At 43.7% G+C, this 25669-nt stretch overlaps 1 protein-coding gene across 1 annotated transcript in view; it reads right to left on the bottom strand.

Annotated features, from left to right (window-relative positions):
* Positions 1-342: 342 nt before the first annotated feature.
* LOC132823041 (myosin-7-like) overlaps positions 343-25669 on the bottom strand; it is an 83085-nt gene continuing 57758 nt past the window's right edge. Inside the window, exons 30-42 of the mRNA XM_060836602.1 lie at positions 25418-25536; positions 22617-22813; positions 20366-20715; positions 18938-19062; positions 16104-16219; positions 14921-15113; positions 14300-14503; positions 14080-14205; positions 13322-13492; positions 10753-10857; positions 8602-8697; positions 8387-8515; positions 343-455 (exon numbers count right to left, since the gene is read on the bottom strand). Coding sequence (XP_060692585.1) covers positions 444-455; positions 8387-8515; positions 8602-8697; positions 10753-10857; positions 13322-13492; positions 14080-14205; positions 14300-14503; positions 14921-15113; positions 16104-16219; positions 18938-19062; positions 20366-20715; positions 22617-22813; positions 25418-25536 — 1943 coding nt within the window. The 3' untranslated portion in view covers positions 343-443. The remainder of the gene's footprint in view (positions 456-8386; positions 8516-8601; positions 8698-10752; positions 10858-13321; positions 13493-14079; positions 14206-14299; positions 14504-14920; positions 15114-16103; positions 16220-18937; positions 19063-20365; positions 20716-22616; positions 22814-25417; positions 25537-25669) is intronic.

The following is a 25669-nucleotide window of genomic DNA, read 5'->3' as shown; positions in this document are numbered from 1 at the left end:
CCACACAAAGGCTGCCTTGCTCATTTTTGAGGGGCCCTATTCTCTCCCTCGTTATCCTTTTGTCCTTAATGTATTTGTAAAAGCCCTTTGGATTCTCCTCAACCCTATTTGCCAAAGTCATCCCATGTCCCCGTTTTGCCCTCCTGATTCCTCTTTTAAGTATATTCCTACTGCCTTTATACTCTTTTAACGATTCACTTGATCTATCCGCCTATACCTGACATATAGCCCAATATTTGAGAAATATTCTGTATCATGACTGTACTAATCATTCTCAACAGATAGAAAGCTGCCAGGAAATTATGACTAAACTGCTGGAAAGGTTAAACGCAGGACAATAAGTTGCATTATCAATTTCTTTATTCATACAGGATTTGTTGCACTAAAGCCACATTGGAACAGAAAGCAAAGGGGAGCTGGTTCAGAGTCTTGTGACCAGTCCTTTATTCTTCATGCTGAAATAAGAAACAGCTCATTAATTAACAATAAATGTGAGCAAAGTCAACAAAATAACAACCTTCAGAATGGCAGGGTAGGTGTTAATGCAACAAAAAAAAACAGAAAATAATTTCTCAATAAACTTGAGAGAAATCTAGGAATTCAGATGCACAAATTTGCTAAGTTGATGATGAGTTTGTTTAATTGGTTTAAATACACAAGTGAATCTTTCATACCCTATTACATAAAGAAAACAGGAGGTAAAGAAAAAATATTATGGTCTTCTGGATTTTAAAAGACAATGAGGTGTAGGCCATTCAGCCCATTGGATCTGCTCCACCATTCAATGAGATTGTGACTGATCTGATTATCCTCAATTCTGCTTTTTTGTCTTTTCCCTATAACCTTCAATTCCCGTACTGATTTAAAAATCTGTCTAGCTCTGTCTTGAATATGCTTAATTGCCCAGCCTCAACAGCCCTCTCTGGTGAAGAATTCCACAGATTCACTCCCCTCAGAGGGAAGCTCCTCCTCATCTCCATCTTTAATGGGTGACTCCTTATTCTAAGATTATGCCTTCTGGTTCTAGGCCTCCCACAGGGGGAAACAACCTGTTCCACATTTACCCTGTCAAGCCCCATAAGAATCTTGAGTTTCAATTAGATCACCTCTCATTCTTCCTAAATCCGGTGAGTACAGGCCTAAACTACTTAAGCTCTCCTCAGAAGAAAATTCTTTGATGCTCAGGATTAGTCTTGTAAACCTCTGATCTGCTTCTGATGCCAGTGTACCTTTTTCCTTTGATAAGGCTGCCCAAAATGGTTCAGAGTATTCCTGCTGTGGTCTGACCAGTGCCTTGCATGATTTTAGCAAGACCTTCCTAGTGTTATACTCCATTCCCCTTTGAAGTTGAAGGCCACTGTTCCATTTGCAAATCAGCAATGTACACAGCCGTGCACAATCTTTTTAGAGGCCTTGTAGGGATCTGAAAACCAGTTTGAGAATTTTTAAATTATGGCATTTCTAAATGAGAAGCCAGTGTAAGTTAGTGAGTACAGGTGATTAGCAAACAAGATTAAAAATTATATGAAGATACAGACAGGTCCTTCCGCTTTTAAGACACAGAAGTTAAGCCTCTCTTTCAATAAACTGTTTTCTGTCCTAATTCTTTTTTTTAATTTTGGCTCAATTTCATTTTTCTCTGATTAACATGCCTGTGAAAGACTTTGGGAGGTTTCACAACATGAGGCACAAATTACAGAGTGATTTTAATTATATTCTTCATTAGTGAACCACCACAACATTTATATAACAAACTAAAATAAAATTCTGAAGAAAATCATTAGATCTTGCAGCATCTATGGAGAGAAAACAGCTTACAGCCATGGAATCATCCAGATGTACAGCATGGAAACAGACCCTTCGGTCCAACTCGTCCATGCCGACCAGATATCCCAACCCAATCTAGTCCCACCTGCCAGCTCCCAGCCCATATCCCTCCAAACCCTTCCTATTCTTATACCCACTCAAATGTCTCTTAAATGGTGCAATTGTTACCAGCCTCCACCACTTCCTCTGGCAGCTCATTCCATACACATACCATCCTCTGTGTGAAAACATTGCCCCTTAGGTGTCTGTAATATCTTTTCCCTCTCACCATAAACCTATGCCCTCTAATTCTGGACTCCCCGACCCCAGGGAAAAGACTTGTGTCTGTTTATCCTAACCATGCCCCTCATAATTTTATAAACCTCTATAAGGTCACCTCTCAGCCTCTTACGCTCCGGGGAAATAGCCCCAGCCTATTCAACTTCTCCCTATAGCTCAAATCCTCCAACCCTGGCAACATCCTTGTAAATCTTTTCTGAACCCTTTCAAGTTTCACAACAACCTTCTGATAGGAAGGAGATCAGATTTGCACACAATATTCTGACAGTGGCCTAACCAATGTCCTGTTCAACTACAACATGACCTCCCAACTCCTACAGGAAAGCATAGCAAATGTCTTCTTCACTGTACTATCTACCTGCAATTCTACTTTCAAGGAGCTATGAACCTGCACTCCAAGGTCTCTTTGATCAGCAACACTCCCTAGGACCTTACCATTGAGTATATAAGTCCTGCTAAGATTTGCTTTCCCAAAATGCAGCACCTCGCATTTATCTACACTAAACTCCATCTGATCAAGATCCTGTTGTAATCTGAAGTAACCTTCTTTGCAGTCCACTACACCTCCAATTTTGGTGTCATTTTTGGTAGTTCTGGAAAAAGATCACTGGACTCAGACCTGCATTTCTGCAGCAATTCCTGCTTTTGTGTTATCAATTCTCCAGCATTCATAGTTCTTTGTTGTAATAAAACATTTATGTATGTTGGTCAAGAGAATATTGCAATAATCAATTACAGAGGTGATAATGGTCTGAAAGAGGGTCTGAGTAATAGATGAGCTGAGGCATGGATAAAGATGGGTGATATGGACAATTATGTTCTACATTTTTCAGAAAATTATAGTTCTATCTGGTGATCTGGAAATTTCTGACCTTTCATTACAATATTTCCCCAATAGAGGGAAATTGAGGAGCAAATATGTAGAGAGACCTCAAATATATGTAAGAATATTAGGATTGTAATAGTAGGGGACTTTAATTTTCCAAACATTAACCGATACTGCCATAGTGTCGAAGGTTTGGATGGTGATAAATTTGTGTTAAAGAAAATTTTCTTTATCAATATGTAAATGTTCCTGCTATAGAAGGCGCAAACTTCAATCTTCCTTTGGGAAATAAAGCAGGGCAAGTGACTGAAAGTGTTAGTAAGGGAATACTTTGGGATTAGTGATCATAATTCTATTCATTTTAAAATAGTTATGCAAAAGATTAGGCCTTCCATAAAAAGTTAAAATTCATAATTGGAGTAAGGCAAATTTTAATGGTCTGAGATAAGAACTTTTGAAAGTTGATTGGAATAGTCTGTTCGCAGGTAAACTGACAAGTGAGGGCCTTTCAAAAGTGTGCTAACAAGAGCTCAGAGGCACTATGCTCCTATTAGAGCGAGGTGAAAGGCTGATAAGATTAGGGAACAATGGATGAATAAAGATAATGAGGTTCTTGTCAAGAATAAGGAAGAGTCATATAAGGAAGAGATATAAACAACTGGGATCAAATGAATCTCTTGAAGAGTACAAAGAGTGTAGGGGCATTGTTTAGAGGGAAATCAGGAGGCAGAGAGAGGATATGAGGTAGCCTTGGCAGATAAGGTTAAGGATAATCCAAAGAGATTCTGCAAGTACATTAAGAGCAAAAGAGCAACTAGAGAAGGAGTAGGGCCCTTTAAAGTTCAACAAGGTCATCTTTGTGTTGAACCTCAGGAGTTGGGAGAGATATTAAATGAATATTTTGTGTCAGTTTTTGCTGTGGAGAAAGAACTGGAGGTGAGAGAACTCCGAAAAATAAATATTGATATTTTGAAAACAGTTTACATTATAGAAGAGGAAGTGCTGGCAGTCTTAGAAAATATAAAGGTGGATAAATGTTCAGGACCTGATTAAGTGTATCCCAGGATGGGGTAGGAAGTTAGTGAGGACATTGTGGGGCCCCTTGCAGAAATATGTGTATCAATTATAACGACAGGTGAGGTGCCGCATGACTGGAGAGTGGCTAATATTGTGCCTTTGTTTAAGAAAGGAGCAGCCTGGGGACTATCGACCTTGTCAGTCTGATATCGGTGGAGGGTAAGTTGTTGGAAGTGATTCTGAAAGATAGGATTTATATGCATTTGGAGAGGCCAGGAATGATTAGGGATAGGCAGCATGGTTGTGTGCAAAGGAAATCATGTCTCACAAACTTGATTGAGTTTTTTGAGGAAGTAACCAAGAAGATTGATGAGGGTGAAGCTGGTACGCATTGTTTACTTGGACTTTAGGAAAGCCTTTGACGTGGTTCCGCACGGTAGACTAATTAGTAACGTTAGATCACATGGGATTCAGGGTGAGTTTGCCAATTGGATACAAAATTAGCTTAATGCAGGAGGTTGAGAGTGATGGTGGAGGGTTGTTTTATGGACTGGAGCCTGTGACCAGCGATATTCCATTGGGATTAGTATTAGGTTCACTTTTATTTGTCATTTTATATTAATGATTTTGATGAGAACATAAAAAGCCTGGTTAGTAAGTTTGTGGATGACACCAAAATCCGTGATATAGTAGTCAGTGAAGAAGGTTATCTAAAATTACAAAGGGATCTTGATCAATTGGGACAATAGGCTGAGGAGTTTAATTTGGATAAATGCGAAAAATTGCATTTTGGTAAAACAAACAAGGACAGGATTGATATAATTAATGGTGGGGCCCTGAGTAGTGTTGTACAACAGGAGGACCTGGGCACAAAAAACAGAAATTGTTGGAAAAGCACAGTAGGTTTGGCAGTATCTGTGGAGAGGAGTCTGAGTAGAGGAAAGGTCACTTGACCCAAAATTTTAACTCTGATTTCTCTCCGCAGATGCTGTCAGACCTGCTGAACTTTTTCAGCAGTTTGTTTTTGTTTCTGATTTACAGCATCTACAATTCTTTTGGTTTTTAATTTGGAAAGACTTAGGCGTTCAGGTACATAATTCTTTGAAATTTGCATCAGAGGTAGACAGGGTGGTCATTATTCAGAGCCTTGAGTATAGGAGTTGGGATGTCATGTTGTATAGGATATTGGTGAGGCCTCTTATGGAGTACTATGTGCAGTTCTGGTCGTCCCATTACAGGAAGAATATTGTTACACTGGACAGAGTTCAGAAAAGATTTACCAGAATGTTGCTTTGTTTTACCAGGAATGGAGGGTTTGAGTTATAACAGTGGGTTGGATAGGTTGAGACTTTTTCACTGGCGTGTAGGAGGTTGAAGGGTGACCTTATAGAGGTTTAAAAATGAGGAGCACAGATAAGGTCAATAGCAAATGTCTTTTCCCTAGGGTGGAGGAGTTCAAAACCAGAGAGTATATTAAGGTGAGAGGAGAAAGACTTAAAAAGGATATGAGGAGCAACTTTTTTGCAGAGAGCTTCATGTGTGGAATGAACTGCCAGAGGGTGGTGGATGCAGATCCAGTCACAACATTTAAAAGACATTTAGATAAGTACATGATTAGGAGAAAGTGAGGACTGCAGATGCTGGAGATCACAGTCCAAAGAGTGTTGTGCTGGAAAAGCACAGCAGGTCAGGCAGCATCCGAGGAGCAGGAGAATCGCCATTTCAGGCATAAGCCCTTCATCAGGAAAGAAGCTTGTGCACTGGGGGGGCTGAGAGATAAATTGAATGGGGGTATGGCTGGGGGAAGGTAGTTGGGAATGTGATAGGTAGATGAAAGTGAGGGTGAAGGTGGAGCAAAGGTGGAGCAGATAGGTGGGAAGGAAGATGGACAGGTACGGCAGTTCAAGAGGGTGATGCCGAGCTGGGAGGTTGTGACTGGGATGTGGTGGGGGGAGGAGAAATGGGGATCTGATGAAATCCACATTGATCCGGTGTGGTTGGAGGGGCCCAAAGTGGAAGATGGGTTGTTCTTCCTCCAGGTGTTGGGTGGTTAGGGTTTGGCGATGGAGGCGGCCCAGGACTTGCATGTCTTTGGTGGAGAGGGAGGGGGAGTTAGTGTTCCGCTACAGGGCGGTGGGGTTGGTTGGTGTGGGTGTCCCAGAGATATTCTCTGAAATGATCCGCAAGTTGGCATCCTGTCTCCCCAATGTAGAGGAGACCACATCAGATGCAACGGATACAGCAAATGACTTGTGTGGAAGTACGAGTAAATTTTTAATGAATGTGGAAGGATTCTTTGGGGCCTTGGATGGAGGTGAGGGGCGAGGTGTGGGCACAGATTTTGCACTTCCTGCAATGGAAGGGGAAGGTGCTGGGAGAAAAGGATGGGTTGATGGAGAGTGTGGACCTGACAAGGGAGTCACGGAGGGAATGGTCTCTCCAAAATGCAGATCAAGGTGGGGAAGGAAATGTATCTCTGGTGTTGGGGTCTGTTTGTAGGTGGCGGAAGTGGTGGAGGATGATGCAATGTATCCGGAGATTGGTGGGGTGGAAGAAGAGGACTAGGGGTTTCTGATCTTGTTGCAGTTGGAGGAGTGGAGTTCAAGGGCGGACGTGCGGGAAGTGGAGGAGATGCACTAGACAGCATCGTCGACCACGTGGGTGGGGAATTGCCATCTTTGAAGAAGGAGGCCATCTGGCATGCTCTGTGGAGGAATTGGTCCTCCTGGGAGTAGATGCAGCGGAGGCGGAGGAATTGGGAATAAGGAATAGTGTTTTTACAGGAGGCAGGGTGGGAGGAGGTGTAGTGGTAGCTGTGGGAGTCAGTGGGTGTGTAGAGGATGTCCATGTTGAGTCGGTTGCTTGAAATGGAGATGGAGAGGCCCAGGAGAGGGAGGTGTCCCACATGGTCCAGGTGAACTTGAGGTCAGACTGGAAGGTGCTGGTAAAGTTGATGAGTTGTTCAACCTCCTCGTGAGAGCATGAGGTAGCGCCGATACAGTCATCGATGTAGCGGAGGAACAGGTGTGGAATGGTGCCTATGTAGCTGTGGAAGATGGACTGTTCCACGTACCCGATGAAGAGGCAGGCATTGCTGGGGCCCATGTGGGTGTCCATGGCTACCCCTTTAGTTTGGGGGAAGTGGACGGATTGGAAGGAGAAGTTGTTAAGGGTTGAGGACCAGTTCAGCCAGGCGAATGAGTGTGTCACTGGAAGGGTACTGGTTGGGTCGGCGAGAGAGCAAGAAACTGAGGGCTTAGAGGCCTTCATCATGGCAGATGGATGTGTGCAGGGACTGGATGTCCACAGTAAAGATAAGGCTTTGGGGGCCGGGGAAATGAAAGTCATGGAGGAGGTGAAGGGCATGGGTGGTGTCCCAAACGTAGGTGGGGAGTTCCTGGACTAAGGGGACAGGACAGTGTCAAGGTAGGAAGAGATGAGTTCTGTGGGGCAGGTGGAGGCTGAGATGATGGGTTGGCTGGGGCAGTCGGGTTTGTGAATCTTTTGGTAGGAGATAGAATTGGGCACCGCGGTGTTCCTGAACTATGAGGTTGGAGTCTGTGGCTAGGAGATCCCTAGAGGTGATGAGGTTTTGGATGGTCTGGGAGGTGAGGTCATGCTCAAGGGGGCAGTAGAAGGAGGTGTTTTCAACTTGGTGCCTGGCTTCAGCGGTGTAGAGGTTGGTGCGCCAAACTACCAATGCACCCATGGAGTCTGCTGGTTTGATGGTGAGGTTGGGGTTGGAGCGGAGGAAATGGAGGGCTGTGCGTTGTAAGGGTGAAAGATTGGAGTGGGTCAGGCGGGTGGACAGGTTGAGGCTGTCAATGTCACAGCAGCAGTTGGAAATAAAGAGATCAAGGGTGGGTAATAGGCTGGCACAGGGTGTCCAGGTGGATGGGGTGTGTTGGAGGTGGAAGAAGGGGTCCTCAGATGGTGGGTGGGAGTTCTGGTGGAAAAACTAAGCTCTGACGCGGAGGCACGGAAGAAGTGTTCAACGTCACAATGCGTGTTGAATTTGTTGATCCAGGAGTGTGGGGGGATGAAGGTAAGACCTTTGCTGAGGACTGATTGTTCATCTTCAGTGCAGGGGCGATCTGGAGGGATGGTGAAGACATGGCAGGGGCTGGGAGCTAGGGCCTGGAGTAGGATTTGAGCTGGTAGTGGGGGTGGAGACTGTCACTGGAGTTGCCATGGTTGTGTGATTGACAGTGAGGTCACCAATGCAAGTGACTCTCACCCTCATTGGGGGTGGGGGGGGATGAGGAAGTACACGAACAGGAAAGATTTGGAGGGATATGGGCAAAACGCAGGCAGTGGGATGAGTTTAGATTGCAAATGTGGTTGGCATGGACAGTTGGACCAAAGGGTCTATTTCTGTGCTGTATGACTCTATGACTCTACAAGTAATTTTGTTTGTTCAGAGTGAAGCTTTCATACCTTGATATCCCGGGTTTTGGCTCGCAGCTTGTTGACTTGTGATTCAGCTATCTCAGCACGTTCCTCAGCATCATTCAGCTCATGCTGCAATGTTCTGTATTTGGTCAGGTTTGTGCTGGCATTTCCCTCCTGTGATAAAACCACAATGTTACATTTACACAATAAATGAAATGGGCATCATTGTGCTGAACTTACAGAAACACAGTTTTACTCACAGCCTCTTCAGCCTGCCGCTTGTAGCTCTTGACTTTCAGTTGCAATTTATCAATGAGGTCTTGCATACAAATGATGCTCTTCCTGTCTTCCTCACCCTGGGCAGGGAATTGAAAAGTTAGTACCAGACCCGCAGTTTCATAAACTTACAAAACCCTAAATTAGAGCAGCCATAACCTATCCTGCTTGGAGAAACATTTTTATTTAAGTGGACCACAATCTTTTGATTATTCTGAAAAATTTCAGTACAAGAATTTTTAGTTGATCAGTTGAGTTTAATCTTCCCCTTGTACAATTTAAAAATCAGTCAGGTGCCTGGAAAAGACAATGTTGGAGCTGACACCTTGACATGAGCACGGTGTAGGAAACAAAATGTCTCGAACGCAAATGTTAATTCATGTTCAAATGGAGGTGTGACCGAAGTATCTGTTTATACATAAAATCACTTTTAGAATTTGAACTTTAAAAGGATTTGGTCACTGTTCTGAAGTATTTAATGAAAATTAGATCAGATGGTCAGAGAGCAGGGAGCTGGATTAATTTTCGCGCAAAGAACATTGGGAAGCAATGCAGAATATATTGCAGTCCTCTCAAAGATACAAAGAGAGTGAAAATGTGCAGAATTAATTCAGGGTGGCAGGATTGGTTGAGAGAACGGTTAATAACGCATCTTTTATCCTATGTTTTATAAACACCCCCACTACCAGCTCAAGTCCTACACCAGGCCCTAGCTCCCAGCCCTGCCATGCAAGGAAGTGATGTTGAATTTGGATAAGGCGCTAATTTGGCCTCAGCTGGAGTATTGCATCCAATTCTGGGGATGGCTCTTTAGGAAGGATGGGAAGGCATTGGAGGGAGTGCAGCCGACATGATTAATGAGAATGGCTTCAGACAGGAGCTATAGATATGAGAGAGACTGGGGGTTAGGACTGTTTCCATTTAGTGAAAAGAAGGTTGAGTGATCTGATAGATCAGAAGGCACCGGTTTAAACTAATTGGCAAAAGAAGCAAAATCATGAGAAAAGCCATTTCATGCAGCAAGTATCTGGGAAGCATTGACTGACAGTGTGGTGGAATCAGGTTCTAACAACACATTCAAAGGAGTTTTCGGCTGTTATTTGAAAGGGAACAGTTTGCTGGGTTACTGCTTGTTTGGAGAGTTGATGGAGATATGATGGGCCAAATGGTGGCCTCTTGCACTGTAATAATTCCATGATTACGGGAAACTCCCTCCCACCACCCCCACTCCACCCTCACCTGTCAACATCTCGACCTTTTTCCTACTTAATGACGTTGTCCTAATGTATCTATTGACCAAGCTTTTGGTCACCTAACCCAACATTTCTTTACGTGGCTCAGTGTCATACAAAGTTTACAAATGTTCTTATGAAGTGCCCTGGGATGTTTCATAATGTTAAAGACACAAAGTTGTTGTGGGAAGGAAAAGGATCTTTTCAATCATTTTGATGTCAGCCATGAAGTTTGAGCTCTTTGCAATAAAGTGGAAATTAAATGAAGACAGCTTTCCTGATGGTGATCTGGACATTTATGAAAGGGTTTGATAGGATAGAGGTAGAGTTGATGTCTCCACTTGTGGGAGAAAACAAAACCTAAGGTCATAAAAATGAGGTCCTCAAATTCAGTAAGGAATTCAAGAGAAATTTCTTTGCCTTGATAAAAGTGGAACTCCATATCAAAAGGGAGTAATTGAAGTGAACAGTACAGATGCATGTAGGGGGAAATCTAAAAAAAACAAATGGTAGGAGCAAATAAAAGGTTTCTTCAATAGGAACCTCTCTGCCACCAAGGAAGTATAGCTGGGAGCTGTCTTTCTGTCAAAATTGTGATGTTAATGAGATCTTGGTCAAGGATGATGGACGAGCATTTGAAGTACAGGGAGCTCCTGGTAACTGGTCAGTACTGAGCTGTGACAGGATGGGAGCGGTTCCTGAAACATGAATGGGGTGAGGACACGGTCAAAGAGAAGAGCCCCAAGGAGCTGAAGAGGACAAATGTTACCAGAATGCGATTGCTTCATAAAGGTAATGTGAGCAATTCAGCTTCCTCCTCAGGAAACGCAGTGAGGATTGGGACATAAGGGGTGAAAGATTCTGCATACCTTGGCAGTGTTTTACAAGCTTTGCACATCATACCTGGTAGGTCAGCTCCTTAATTCTGCGCTCATACTTTCGAAGACCTTTTAGGGACTCTGCATTTTTCCTCTGTTCAGTCTCAAGCTCAGACTCCAGTTCCCTCACCTGGAAAACAGAAAACAGAATATGAGCTATTCAAGTAAGGTTTTGTTAAACGGTTTATTCTACAATTCAGACTTTTGTTCAGGGAATGGATTTCAAAATAAATATGGTTCTCCATATTTTTAACAAAGTAAATGAGCCCACTATTGGGTAATGATGGGGAAAGTAGTTGTTTGGACTGAATAGAGTTGGATTGTGATGGGTATTTTGTCTGTTTTGTCTCAAGTCGTCATAGTTAATTGTATCTTTTTTTTCATTTGTTCATGGGATGTAGGTGTTGCTGGCTAGGTCATCAAATATTGTATAATTCTTCAGCCAGGCCTCAACTTTAAAGGATGGAGGCATGTGAACAAGATCTTGAATAGATGTTGTATCCTCAAGCATGTTACTGTACGTATAGATACAGCACAAGTTGAATCAAGTCCCTATTACACTGTTAATACAGGTGACTGAGCCAAAGAAGAATATCTAGTAGTGTTGTAATTGTTATAGCATTCAAGTCTGAATGTAGGACCAATAAATTGGCTCCTCTAAAGACAACTTGCTGTGATTATAATCACCTCAATAAGCTGAATGTTTGAAACTTTCTCTTCAAAAGATTTACTTTCAGTTTAGTTATAGGTCACCTGTGATGGTGAGGAACCTGGTAACATTCTGAACCCTGTGACTAGTGGAGTGCCACAGGGCTCAGTGTTGGGGTCACAATTGTGTACAATATATTAATGACATATATGAGGAAAGTGAATGTACTATTGCCAAGTTTGCAGATGATACAATGATAGGTGGGAAGGCAGGTGGTGAGGATGACAGAGTCTACAGAGGAATGCAGACAGGATAAGCGAGTGGGGAAATACTTGGCAGATGGAATATAATGTGGGCAAATGTGAGGTTAAGCACTTTAGCAGGAAGCTTAGAGGAGCTGAGTATTGTTTCAAATGGAGGAAGACTGGAAAACTGCAGCACAGAGGGATTTAGGAGTTATTGTGCCTAAATCACAAAAAAATCCTGGCTCCACGTTCAGTAGGTAACAGGGAAGAAAAATGGAATGTTGGCCTTTATTTCAAAGGGAATAGAAGATAAAAATATGGAGATCTTGCTGAAGTTATAAAAAGCGATGGTTAAATCAGAACTGCAATACTATGAACAGTTCTGGTCCCTGCATCTAATGAAAAATGTCATCACATTGGGGAAGTCACCAGATTGGGTTCACTTGACTTATCACAGGTATAGAGGAATGTTCTTAGGAGGAGAAGTTAGACCTGAACTCACTGGGGTTTAGAAAAATGAGAGGTGACCTTACTGAAGATAGGGTAGATTCCAAGGATTGATGTGGAAAGGTTTTCTTCCCTCTGGGAGAATCTAGGGCCTGAGGGCATAACCTCAGAAGAAGGAGTCTCCCAGTTGGGAACAGAGTTTAGGAGGGATTTCTGCTCTCGGAAGATGAATCTGTGAAATTCTTTACTGCAGAGGGTGGTCAATGCTGGGTAGTATTTGGGAATTTCTAACATTTTGCATCAGTAAGGGAATCAAGGGTTATGGAGAAAGGCAGAAAAGTGGAGTTCAGGATTATTAGATCAGCCATGATCTTACTGAATGGCATAGCAGATTTGATGGGCTGAATGGCCCTACTTCTGTCACGTGTCTTATGGACTGAGAGAGATTCACTGTTTCTCAATATCAGCTCATTCTGCTCCAGCACTGACCCCAAAAAGACTTACCTGAAAATAGGATTGGCATTCACTATTCTTTGCTAGTTGTTTACATGAATAAATAATTAGCAATCAACACCATAAGATGTTTTGGTAGAAGTTGACATTTAGCCCATCGAGTCTGCTCCACCAGTTAATGCTGCAATGGTACAGCCACATTCCTGCCTTTTCCCTCTAACCCTCAGTTCCCTGACTGAGCTGAAGAGAGAGACTGTTAAAACAAAAAGTAGTATACTGTGGATGCTGGAAACCAAATACAATAGTAAACACTGGGAATACTGATTAGATCAGCTAGCATCGATAGACAGTAAAACAATCATTATCTCAGGGGGATGGTATCTGAAACGTTAGTCCTGTTTCTTGCTCCTTAGATGCTATCTGACCTAATGTACAGCGTTCCTGTTTTAGGAAGGCGATTAAATTCTTCAGTTCCTTTTGAAGGCTTCCAGAAAGTGCTATAACTTCCAATGGTGGTCACTTTGGTCCAGCCTTAGCATATGCTTCATTCCATCCTCTGAACGCTCTTACTTGTCTCCTCTGGCCTCCAGTCCCCTGATATCTCTCTCCCATATGCCAGTTACTAATCAATGGGGCTGTGATGCAGTGGGACAATTAGCTGAGAGTCCATTTGGCTTCAGGCTCTCATTCCAGAGGAGTGCTCCCTCAGCTTTCAGTGACACACCCTGAAACATTAGATTAAACCAATCATAGATTAAACCAAACAAACGCTATCACATTTTCCTTTTGAAGTCCCTCACCCTGGTCTCCAGTTTCTGGATCTGTTTCTTGCCTCCTTTCAATGCGATCTGTTCAGCTTCATTTAGGCGCAGCTGCAAGTCTTTGGTTGTCTGTTCCATGTTCTTTTTCATCCTCTCCAGATGGGCACTGGTATCCTGTTCCTTCTTCAGTTCCTCAGCCATCATTGCAGCCTGAAAACCGTGCAATCATCAACCATTAGAGTCAAAACTGACAATCATAAATAGAACATGAATGATAAGATGTATATTTTACAAGTTGGAGTTCTGTGATATTTGAGTTAATTAAAGCTCCTGCTGTTCTTAGCCAGGGTAAAGTTATGATTATAGCTTCATCCCAATCACCCTCTAAACTACTAGAGACCAAATGCAGGTTGGATTATCCAAGATGGACAGGATCCTATTGCGTGAAAAGCAGAAATTTGGAATGGCCAGCATCTTTAGAAATATTCTTGCTGGTGAAGACATAGTAAAGCAGCTGGAGGTTAAATTCAAACTCCTTTATATCAAAGTGTGATCTTTAATCCAGTAAGTACGGTAATTTATGAATTGCTACTAAGAGGACAATGCACTATAAAACAGTAACTGAAGACTCTCACTGTCTTTAGGTTATGGCTTCATTTCACACATTGCCTCACTTCAGTTATCTCTCAAAATGAGCAATCTGCAAGTTATGCAATTCCTGTTGAATAGTTTGTGTGCTCTAAGTATTTCCAAACAGTGTTGATTGTTTTTGAGAAATTTGAGGTACGGTTACTTACATCTGTGATTGCCTTCTTCGCTTTGTCCTCAGCATTCCGACATTCTTGCACGGCTTCTTCTACCTCAGTGCTTAGAGAATTAATGTCATTCTCCAGTTTCTTTTTCTGATTAATGAGACCAGTGTTCTGAATAAATGCAAAAGAAAAAGTTATTTTTCTCTTTGCTCTGACAGCAGGGATTCGCAATTTTTATAGTTAATCACGCTCACTCTGAGCTTACCTGTGAATGTAACAGGTTCACACGTTCAGTTGCCTCCAGTAATTCCTGCTCGGCTAGTTTCCTGCCCCTCTCTGACTGCTCGAGAACCGCACGCAGTTCCTCAAGTTCTGCCACCAACAGGTTGCTGTGTCGCTCAGCTGCTGCAATTTGTTCCTTATAATCGTCTTTCTGCCGAATTGTTTCATCAAGTTCCAATTGGATATCCTACATAAATCATACTTTATTTTAGAGCCAATGATGTTCAAGATTTTCTGATTGAGCTCCTTAAATAGCAAAACTAAATTATTCTGTATGTGATAAAGTTTGACTTCTATCCAAAGTTTTCTTTTATTTACTTTCCTGTTGGGGGTCAGTTTGCTCAAAGCAAAGTGATGCCAACAGTGTGGGTTCAGTTCCTGCACCCGGCTATAGTTACCGTGAAGGACTCAACATTTCCAACTTTTCCCCTCACCTGAGGCATGGTAACCCTCAGTTTAAACCCTCACCAGTTGTTTCTGTCTAATGGGAGAGCAGGTCGATGGTCCAGTAGACTATGGCAACTTTATCATCAAATCAAATACAGTTACTTTACAAGTTTTCCAAACTCTTCCTGACCTAGTCTCAGACCAGGCCTTGACTGACCTTAAATTGGGCCTGAAGGTTTCGCAGTAGTTTCTGGGATTCAGCGGCTTGTCTGTTGGCGTGATTAAGCTGCAGTTCCATCTCATTCAAATCACCCTCCATTTTCTTCTTTAAGCGAATAGCCTCATTTCTGGCCTTTGCCTCAGAATCAAGAGCAGCCTGCATCAGTTCAATGGTTCGCTGGTGGTTACGCCTGGAATGAACAAGGTGATTTTGAATGCAGTGATTTTGTTGTGATACAGACACAATGGGGTAATTGGCAAGGATATGGAAAAGTAGGTATTTTTCCTCTGATTCTCACCATCTGCGGCAACCTCATCCTAGAAGATCCTTCAAGATTTGTCTGGCTCAATCAGGAGATGGTGCTATCTAGTCTCTTGCTCTAGAGCACTGAAATCCAAATCCCCTATTCTGTGTATATTCCGCACTCTTACTACCCACTGTGCACCTTCCAAGGGGAACTTAATCTGGAAAAGTTGATTCCTCGGCTGAGGGACAGTACGTACCTGTTTGTCTGGTTGATATTAATATGGTTGTTGAACTGGGACAGCTTAATTGAGAGGTGACCAATTCTGTTGCAAGGATATTCTGGGCAATAGTCAGAACTGGTGGCCTTTGTAAAGTACAGTGCACTTAGTCATTCCTCAATATCATGTGGAAAGACCAGGAATGGCCGGATACAGCAGTCTAAGTAATGGGACATTGGGAGAAAGTAATATTGGATCATCCTCATGACTTTGGGTGAAAGATATTTGCAAAGACTAGCCTGCTGTCCTGCTGTCATTGTGAGCATTAAGCTAGATGGAGTCTTCTCCTGTCATGTGCCTAATCATTCTCTTCATTGGATATTGTACCAACTCAACATTGGGTTTCAAAGAATCACAGTCCTAACATTTGGAGGCAAACTGTTGATTACAGCAAAGAATCTTGATCCTAGGCACGAGTACTCAATCAGATACTTTGAATTAAGAAGGAGCCTGTGTGAACTCAATGACCAGAAATAACATTGAGTGGACAGTGTAACAGGAAAGGTTAACTGTGTGAGTAATGTTCACTACCGAATTGGGAGGAAGTAGATGTGTCTGAATAAAATTTCTTTCTTGTTTGAACAACTTGCTGTAATCTCTGAAATTCCATAAGATGTTTAATGCCAAATAATGTACAACAAAACAGTTCAGCTCACCGTAGACCATCGATTTCTTCATCCTTTTCTGACAGTTTGCGTTCAATCTCAGCCTTTAGCTGTGAGAGCTCAAGTTGGATCCTCAGAGTTTTACTCTCCTCATGTTCAAGAGCACCCTGGGCAAAAACAGAAAGCCCATCAAACAGAGTTTCCAGTGACCCACAGCAACCAGAGCTGATTGTTGGCTCATTTCACAATGGTCCTGAGGCAGAGACAATTTTGAATTTGTTCACGGGAGGTTAGTGCTCCAGCATTTATTACCCATCCCTAATTGCCCAGAGGACATTTAAGAGTCAACCACATTGCTGTGGGTCTGGGTCACATGTAGGCCAGACCAGGTAAGGATGGTAGTTTCCTTCCCTACAGAAAAAAAGTGAACTGGCTGGGTTTTTTTAAATAAAATTTCTAATGTTACGTTGACTAGAAGAAAATGAGGACAGCAGATGCTGGAGATCAGAGTTGAAAAGTGTGGCACTGGAAATGTACAGCTGAGGAGCAAGAGAATCGACGTTTTGACGTATGCCCTTCATCAGGAATATTTTATAAAATCTATAAGGTCAACCCTCAGCCTCTGACTCTCCAGGGAAAACAGTCCCAGTCTTTTCAGCCTCTCCCTATAGCTCAAACCCTCCAACTCTGGCAACATCCTTGTAAATCTTTTATGAACCCTTTCAAGTTTCACAACATCCTTACTGTAGCAGGGAAACCAGTACTGCACACAATATTCTAAAAGTGGCCTAACCAATGTCCTGTACAGCTGCAACATGACCTCCCAACTCCTATACTCAATGCACTGACCAATAAAGGCAAGCATACCCAATGACTTCAGTAGATAAAGTGTATTGCTGGGAAAAGCACAGCAGGTCAGGCAACATCTGAGGAGCAGGACAGTCGGCATTTGGCATAAGACCCTTCATCAGGGCTTCTGGAGTATCCTGTCAATGGTGTCTAGTAACGTTACCATTACACATTGACTCTCACTAGGTTCCTGTTTGTTCCAAGTACCAATTAAATGGTTTATGGGCATGGGAACTACCAGTAAGTTTTTGAATGCAAACCTGGTAGGTTTATTTAAGTTTGACAAGTACCTCCCCAACATTTTAAGGTTCTTGCAGTAATAAAGTTTTGAAAATGATCTTTTCACATTTGAATAAGTTTGAAGAGTGGAGGAATTTTCAGAAAATGAAACTGAAATGTTCATGGTAGCACTGTGCTTCCTTGTGAAGTCTCCCAGAGACAGCATTCATAGAACATAGAACAATACAGGGCAGAAATTCAATAGAAAACCAGTGGACCCCGCTACAAACAGCCAGTGACTCAATAAAGGCTGGTTATCACTGAGAGGGGATCCTAGATTAGTGGCCAGAACTTGACACAATGGAGGAGCTAGAGTAGGTCCTGACCCCACAACCTTACCACCCAACTCCACTTGTCCACTTGGCAGTGTTTGATGGGAACAGTGTAGAGGTAGTTTTACTTAACTGGAAAGTGCATAATTGTGCTTTAGGGAAAAATGAGCAGCAGGATCTGTGTATCAGTAGATCACTTTATATATCATCCTAGACGTAAATTTAGACAATACATAGCAAGTAAACACATTGGTCAGTTGTGAGAAAGTGGAGCCATGTTTCTCTCGCTTTTAATTTTGTAAAGCTCTGTCTAACAATAAAAGGTTAATTTATCCTAATTTGTTTGTTGTGGCTTTGTTTCCTGGGAGGGAACGTGATGTTTGTTTTAAGTCATGTCTTTAAACATGTCTGACATGACCACTGTTTTCTCCCACTTGGTCTTCCAACAGGATGGCAGATTACGGCCTAAATGGAGTCAAGTTAGGTAAAGGGGCAGTGCAATGAGATCTAGGTGTTTTTGTACATCAGTCAATGAAGGTAAGCATGCAGGTCCAGCAGGTAGGGAAGAAGGCTAATAGCATGCTGGCCTTCATAACAAGAAGAATTGAGTATAGAAGCAAAGAGGACCTTCTGCAGCTGTACAGGGCCCTGGTGAGACTGCACCTGGAGTATTGTGTGCAGTTTTGGTCTCCAAATTTGAGGAAAGACATTCTGGCTATTGAGGGAGTGCAGCGTAGGTTCACGAGATCAATTTCAGGAATGGCAGGACTATCTTATGCTGAAAGACTGGAGCGACTGGGCTTGTATACCCTTGAGTTTAGAAGACTGAGAGGGGATCTGATTGAGACGTATAAGATTATTAAAGGATTGGACACTCTGGAGGCAGGAAGCATGTTTCCGCTGATGGGTGAGTGCCGAACCAGAGGACACAGCTTAAAAATACGGGGTAGACCATTTAGGACAGAGATGAGGAGAAACTTCTTCACCCAGAGAGTGGTGGCTGTGTGGAATGCTCTGCCCCAGAAGGCAATGGAGGGGCCCAGTCTCTGGATACTTTCAAGAAAGAGTTGGATAGAGCTCTCAAGGATAGTGGAATCAAGGGTTATGGGGATAAGGCAGGAACAGGATACTGATTAAGGATGATCAGCCATGATCATAATGAATGGTCTATTGTCTATTGTCTACATCTCTCTAACCTTACAATAGACCTTCCCTTCAGCAGCCTCCCATGCCTTAGGAAATGAACAATCCAGTGTTTGCCTTCCTTGGTGATATTCACTCACAATCTTTCCCCAACACCATCCTGAGAGTGACTCCATTGCTCAGTTCTCTCCAAGTGACCTATTCCATCAGTCTCCACAGTCTCAATTCACAGCTCTCTGACCTGTGGTCATCTTCTTCTTCCAGATTTGAGGTTCAAACCCATGCACAAGGCAAAACTTGAGCACTTCCTCCTTTATTCCAGCAGTTCAGGCTTGCACCTACCTCCGCCTCTGCCAATGCACCCTGCACCTCGCTTTTCTCCTGTTCCAGGTTCTTCTTCACTTTCTCCAGCTCATGAATGGTTTTAGTTCCTTCACTGATCTGGTCAGTCAGGTCTGTGATCTCATCTGTCACAAGAAGAAACAGGATTTATTTTGCCTTGATTAATCTGCCTTGATTCGCTCAGCAATGATGTTCAGTTCTAGCTCCACTTCAGAGACAACAACCCATAACCAAGACCAATACATTCAATAGACAAAAGTGAGGACTGCAGATGCTGGAAACCAGAGTTTAGATTAGAGTGGTGCTGGAAAAGTACAGCAGGTCAGGCAGCATCCGAGGAGCAGGAAAATCGACATTTCGGGCAAAAGCCCTTCATCAGGAATAGAGGCAGGGAGCCTCCAGAGGGAGGGATAAATGAGATACATTCAATAATTGACTGGTGAAAGAACACTGTCGTACCAAGTTGCTGTACCAAGAGAATGCCACATTGTGAAAGAAGAAGTTCTAAACAAGTATCTCACTGAGAAACCATTGTTCCTGATAATGCAGTGTTCCCTCAGCACTGACCCTCCGAAAGTGTGTCGCTCCCTCAGCACTGACCCTCCGACAGTGCGGGGCTCCCTCAGCACTGACCCTCCGACAGTGCGTCGCTCCCTCAGCACTGACCCTCCGACAGTGCGTCACTCCCTCAGCACTGACCCTCCGACAGTGCGGGGCTCCCTCAGCACTGACCCTCCAACAGTGCGGGGCTCCCTCAGCACTGACCTTCCGACAGTGTGCCACTCCCTCAGAATTGACCCTCCGACAGTGCGGGCCTCCCTCAGCACTGACCCTCCGACAGTGCGGGGCTCCCTCAGCACTGACCCTCCGACAGTGCGTCGCTCCCTCAGCACTGACCCTCTGGCAGTGCAGGGCTCCCTCAGCACTGACCCTCCGACAGTGCAGGGCTCCCTCAGGACTATGGAGTGATCTTAAAATACCCATCTGTAGAAACTATTTCATAAATACAAGGAGTGATGTTTGCCTTTCAAAAATCAACATACATCTGAATAATAACAATTGTTTTCTGCCAATTATTTAACAGGTTTACAATCAACAATTTAAATTATTAAAAATTATATCTGTTTACGTGTCCTGTAATGGAATCTTGCTCTTTGTTGCTATTTAAATTTTGTCTGTTTTCCTATTATCCATTCTTACATCCAGGTTAGAATGGCGAGCCCAATGTAATTGACAAACTGTAATTACACCCTCTCAATCTACAGGAAATGCTGAAACTGGTGTCCAAAGCTCAAATTTTACAAAACATTTCTTTTGTTCTTGGCCTCAGATTCTCATTGCCTTGTGGACAGGCACGTGCAGTAAAGTCTAGAGAGCCTGAGCAATAGGGGTTGTGTTTCAGGTGTGGACAACTAAACATTAATGTACCTTGAAGGTTCTTATTCTCTCGTTTAAGAGTCTCCAAGTGATCCAGTGACTCCTCATAGGCATTCTTCAGTTTAAAGAGCTCAGTGCTCAGGCTACGAGCTTCCTTCTGTGAAGCCTCCAGTTCAGCCTGAGTCTCCTCAAATTTCTGCTTCCAGTCAGCGATGGTCTTGTCAAAGTTGCGCTGTTTTTTGTCGAAAGCGAAGACAGCTGAATTTGCTCTCTCCAGGTCGATTGTCAAGTCCTCGATTTCTGTCTGCAGGCGATGCTTTGTCTTGTCCAGTGAGGAACATTTGGCGTTTACTGCTTCCACCGCCTCCTCTGCTTCTTGGAGACGAATTGCCAACTTCTTCCTTTAATCAAAAAATCCAATGAATCTGTTTAGTTCCTCATGCTTATTCAGGCAGCCAATGTCCCATTAAACACTTGCAGCACAAGACTAAATACAGAGTAAAGCTCTCTCTACACTGTGGAAAAAGTGAGGATTGCTCTCTCTACACTATATTCAGAAGTTCAGTCTGTGCTAGAAGATACAGGCACAGTGTTTAATCATCCAATCATTTCAACTCCACAAGCTGCACTGAATCTGAAGTAAGCCTTTGATTTTCTGTTTTAAGCTCACAGTGTGACTATCGAATGAGAAAAATAACTTACTCAGTCACTGTGAAGAGTGTTATCGCGAATGGAGAAGTTGCAGAGGGAATTTATTGGAACAGTACCAGTGATGAAGGATTTCCCAGGCAGGGAGACTATAAAAGTTGAATTTACAACTCAGTGTTTAAAACCATACAGGTTCCTGATTGGGTGATTAGGGAGAAAGGGTTTCCATTGGAGGAGAGCCCGGAACCAGAGAAATACAAATTGGTAAAGGAACATGTCAGGAGGTGAGAGTTTTATTTTACAGCATGCTGCCTAAAATGGAAGTGGGAGCCGATCCTGTCATTACTTTTAAATTGGAATTGGATAAATACTAGAAGGAGAAGTAATGGCAGACCCTGGGTGTCAGTGGAGGGTCGGTGTGTGTGTCAGTGGAGGGTGTCAGTGGAGGGGCAGCGTGTGTGTCAGTGGAGGGTATCAGTGGAGGGGCAGTGTGTGTGTCAGTGGAGGGTGTCAGTGAAGGGGCAGTGTGTGTGTCAGTGGAGGGTGTCAGTGGAGGGGCAGCGTGTGTGTCAGTGGAGGGTGTCAGTGGAGGGGCAGCGTGTGTGTCAGTGGAGAGTGTCAGTGGAGGGGCAGCGTGTGTGTCAGTGGAGGGTGTCAGTGGAGGGGCAGCGTGTGTGTCAGTGGAGGGTGTCAGTGGAGGGGCAGTGTGTGTGTCAGTGGAGGGTGTCAGTGGAGGTCAGTGTGTGTGTCAGTGGAGGGTGTCAGTGGAGGGGCAGTGTGTGTGTCAGTGGAGGGGCAGTGTGTGTGTCAGTGGAGGGTGTCAGTGGAGGTCAGTGTGTGTGTCAGTGGAGGGTGTCAGTGGAGGGGCAGTGTGTGTGTCAGTGGAGGGTGTCAGTGGAGGGGCAGCGTGTGTGTCAGTGGAGGGTGTCAGTGGAGGGGCAGCGTGTGTGTCAGTGGAGGGTGTCAGTGGAGGGGCAGCGTGTGTGTCAGTGGAGGGTGTCAGTGGAGGGGCAGTGTGTGTGTCAGTGGAGGGGCAGTGTGTGTGTCAGTGGAGGGGCAGTGTGTGTGTCAGTGGAGGGTGTCAGTGGAGGTCAGTGTGTGTGTCAGTGGAGGGTGTCAGTGGAGGGGCAGTGTGTGTGTCAGTGGAGGGTGTCAGTGGAGGGGCAGCGTGTGTGTCAGTGGAGGGTGTCAGTGGAGGGGCAGCGTGTGTGTCAGTGGAGGGTGTCAGTGGAGGGGCAGTGTGTGTGTCAGTGGAGGTCAGTGTGTGTGTCAGTGGAGGGGCAGTGTGTGTGTCAGTGGAGGTCAGTGTGTGTGTCAGTGGAGGGTGTCAGTGGAGGGGCAGTGTGTGTGTCAGTGGAGGGGCAGTGTGTGTGTCAGTGGAGGGGCAGTGTGTGTGTCAGTGGAGGGTGTCAGTGGAGGGGCAGTGTGTGTGTCAGTGGAGGGGCAGTGTGTGTGTCAGTGGAGGGTGTCAGTGGAGGTCAGTGTGTGTGTCAGTGGAGGGTGTCAGTGGAGGGGCAGTGGAAACAATTGGATTGCTCTCTCAAGGGCCTGCACATTTGTGATGGACCAAATAGTCTTATTCCCTTCCCTATCTTTCCATAATAGGTAATTTGATGTGTTCCTGATCAACGTTAAACATTGTCACCATACATACTTGGCTTCTTCCAGTTCCTCTGTCCTCTGGATTGCGTCTGTTTCATACTTGTTACGCCATTGGGCCACCTCAGCATTCGCCTTGGACAGCGCCCTCTGCAGTTCTGCCTTTGCCTCTTGTTCCTCCTCATACTGTTCTCTCAGAAGGTCACAGTCATGTCGTGAAGCATGCAGAGCATGAGCGAGAGCATTCTTAGACTTTGATGGAAGCACAAACAATGAATTATTATGGTCTGAATTATTATGTTCTGACTTGCAGTTCTGGTTTGTCCATTACACCATGACTTATTGAGGTTGATGTGGCCTTGAAAGCAAAAGAGTATAAACCAATCAGCTTTCCTAATGTCACTAGACTGGTACTGTCTTAAAGATCAGGAGGTGATCTACTGCTCCCTGAGTGACCCAAAAGCATAGCCACTTTGTGAAGAGGACAAACTGGCCAGAGATCCTAATTCTGAGCATTACTCTGCAATTCCCAGTTGGAGTGAGACTGTGTAGTTTTGTTTTAATGAAGACAGAGTGGGTCTCAGTCACCCCACACTTTGGGTCACCACTCAAAGTTCATTGTCAGAAGTACCTTGGCATTTAGCCAAGTTTACAAAACTTGCCTGCCTCCTAGGAACATTGCCTTAATAGTAGTCTGTTTTCAGGGAATAAGTGGAGTGCTGGTCCTTCTCTAACTGTCTGCCAGGATACTACATCAGTCAATTCACGTTTCTGCTGAGTAAAGCTTCCATTCTCTTCCATTCCCTCTTTCTCCTGCATAGTCCCCTCTCATCACTCTTGGGGGGAGGCAATGCCATAATGGTATTGTCACTCAATTATTAATCTAGAAAACCGGGTTCAAATTCCAAGAAAATATGGAATGAAAGGCCAGTAATGACAGTGAAATTGTTGTTGTTTTATCTGGTTTGTTAATGTCCTGTAGGGAGGGAAACTGCCCTCCTTACCTGTCTAGCCTACATGTCACTCCAGACCCATAACAATGAGGTTGACCCTTAACTATTCTGTGGGCAATTAGGGATATGTAATAAGTGCCAGCCCAGCCAGTGACATCCACGTCCCATGAATAATTTAAACAAAACTCCCTTATTTGGAAGAGTTGCATATTTGAAGGAGAAATTGTTTAGATTTTCCTCAAAACATCTGGTGAGAATACAACAAGTGCTATTGGGCCAAATCTGCCCCTATATTAGGAAATTTTAGAGAGCAAAATTATCTGATAGGAAATCTGAAACAAACACAGAATATTGGAGAAACTCAGTAGATCCAGCAGTATCCTTGGAGAGAGAAACAGAGTTAATGTTTTATTTCTAGTATGAAACTTCTTCAGACTTAGATTCTGATGCATTAACTGCTCCTATCTCCACAGATGATGCCTCAAATACCCACTGTTGTTGAACATTCTTCCCTTACTCCTTCAATTTGTCTTCAACAGCAAACCTATGGCCTTCCTAGCTGCTATGATTACAACAGTCCATTCCACTGCCTCTGTCACATCCTCTATATCCAGTCTTTCCTCAATTCTTCTTTTATGGGTGTTGAGGGCATGACCTGTACTTTTTGTCTGTTCCTAATTGCCCTTGAACCCAGTGGCTTGCTCGGACATGCCAGACTATCCAGAAAGTACTCCCTTTGTATTAGCCTCAAACCTTCAGCTTTCTCAGCTCATGCTTTCTTTTTGCTTGCCTTCTCCAGCTCCTTCTCCCAAGGCAACCTGCTCTCTAATCTGAAGACCCACTGCTCGTTCCTCATCTGCATGTTAGCAAACAATGTTTAATTGTGTGGTGTACGACGTATGGTGCATAATGTATGATTTCAAAGCCCACATCATAATCACTGCACTCCTTTAAAAAATGGGTATAAAATATTCCCAGAATATCACCCATCTTCAGCCTTTGATGGTTGATCACATCATTCCCTCCAACATCTCCCCACTGTCACCTAGCTGCAGTTCCATTCTTATTTGTCCAAGAGAATGATGTAGCCAGAGAATCAATGACATCTCTTCCTGTTTCTCAATCATATCCTATCCCTCAGTGCCATCATTTATATCCAGTGTAAGTTTTCACATGTTTACTGGCGATTCCCTCACCACCACCTCCCTCACTCCTCTGCTGGCTCTACATTATGTTGCTGGCTCTCAAGCATCCACATTTGGAGAGCAGAACCTTTTTCCAGATAAGTATAGCTGAAGCCACTGGCTTCAGTGTCACCATAAACTCAACCCTTAAGCTATCACTGCATCCTTCTCCCTGGTCAGAATTAAAGATTCAGATTTTTCTCAATATTGAACTGAGTAGCTGACATTTCCTCTCTATCATTAAGGCCACCTGCTTCCAGATTTATAATGTTCACTTTTCTATCCCTGCCTCAGATCATCCCAAATCCCATTCCCCTACCACCCAGTGGATTTTGGTCTACTCTCGAAGCTGAATAAGTGTATTTCAATTCTCAATATCTGATCTCTACGTTACTGCATTGTCACCATCTCTGTGATCTTCTGCAGCCCACAACTCTCTGTAAACTCAATTTCTTTGGCCCATGTCCATTGGCTACTCTATTTGCTTCACCACCAATTGCTGTGCTTTCAACTGCCTGGACCCCAAGCTCTGGAAACCCCTCCCTCGACTTTTCCACATCTCTACCTTTCCCACATCTCTACCTCACTTTCTTCCTTTAACCCATCTGTTTGACCAAGTTTTTGGTAATTTATCTTAATCTCTGTTGCGATGTCTATTTTCACTGATTATGTTCTTGTGAAGTATTTTTCTGAAATGAAGAGGTGAAAATGTTACTTACTTTGGTTTCTTCTTCCAACTGTCTTCTCAACTCTTCAATACTTTGTGTGAAGGACACTTTGCCACGGCTTAACTGGTTAATAAGAGCTTCCTTTTCTTCCATTTGCCTGCTGTATTCCCCTGATGGTGATCATAGAACAATCTTAGAAACACTTGCATTTATGATAAATTAAATTTCCCCTTACTCTCTTTGGCCCTCTCTGATGACCCCATCTATTGTTGGGACATATTGCAATGAATTTTGTTAGAAGCA

Source organism: Hemiscyllium ocellatum, chromosome 15 (genome assembly GCF_020745735.1).
Source record: "Hemiscyllium ocellatum isolate sHemOce1 chromosome 15, sHemOce1.pat.X.cur, whole genome shotgun sequence".
NCBI classification, from domain to species: domain Eukaryota; kingdom Metazoa; phylum Chordata; class Chondrichthyes; order Orectolobiformes; family Hemiscylliidae; genus Hemiscyllium; species Hemiscyllium ocellatum.
This window is presented reverse-complemented; position numbering and strand designations above follow the sequence as displayed.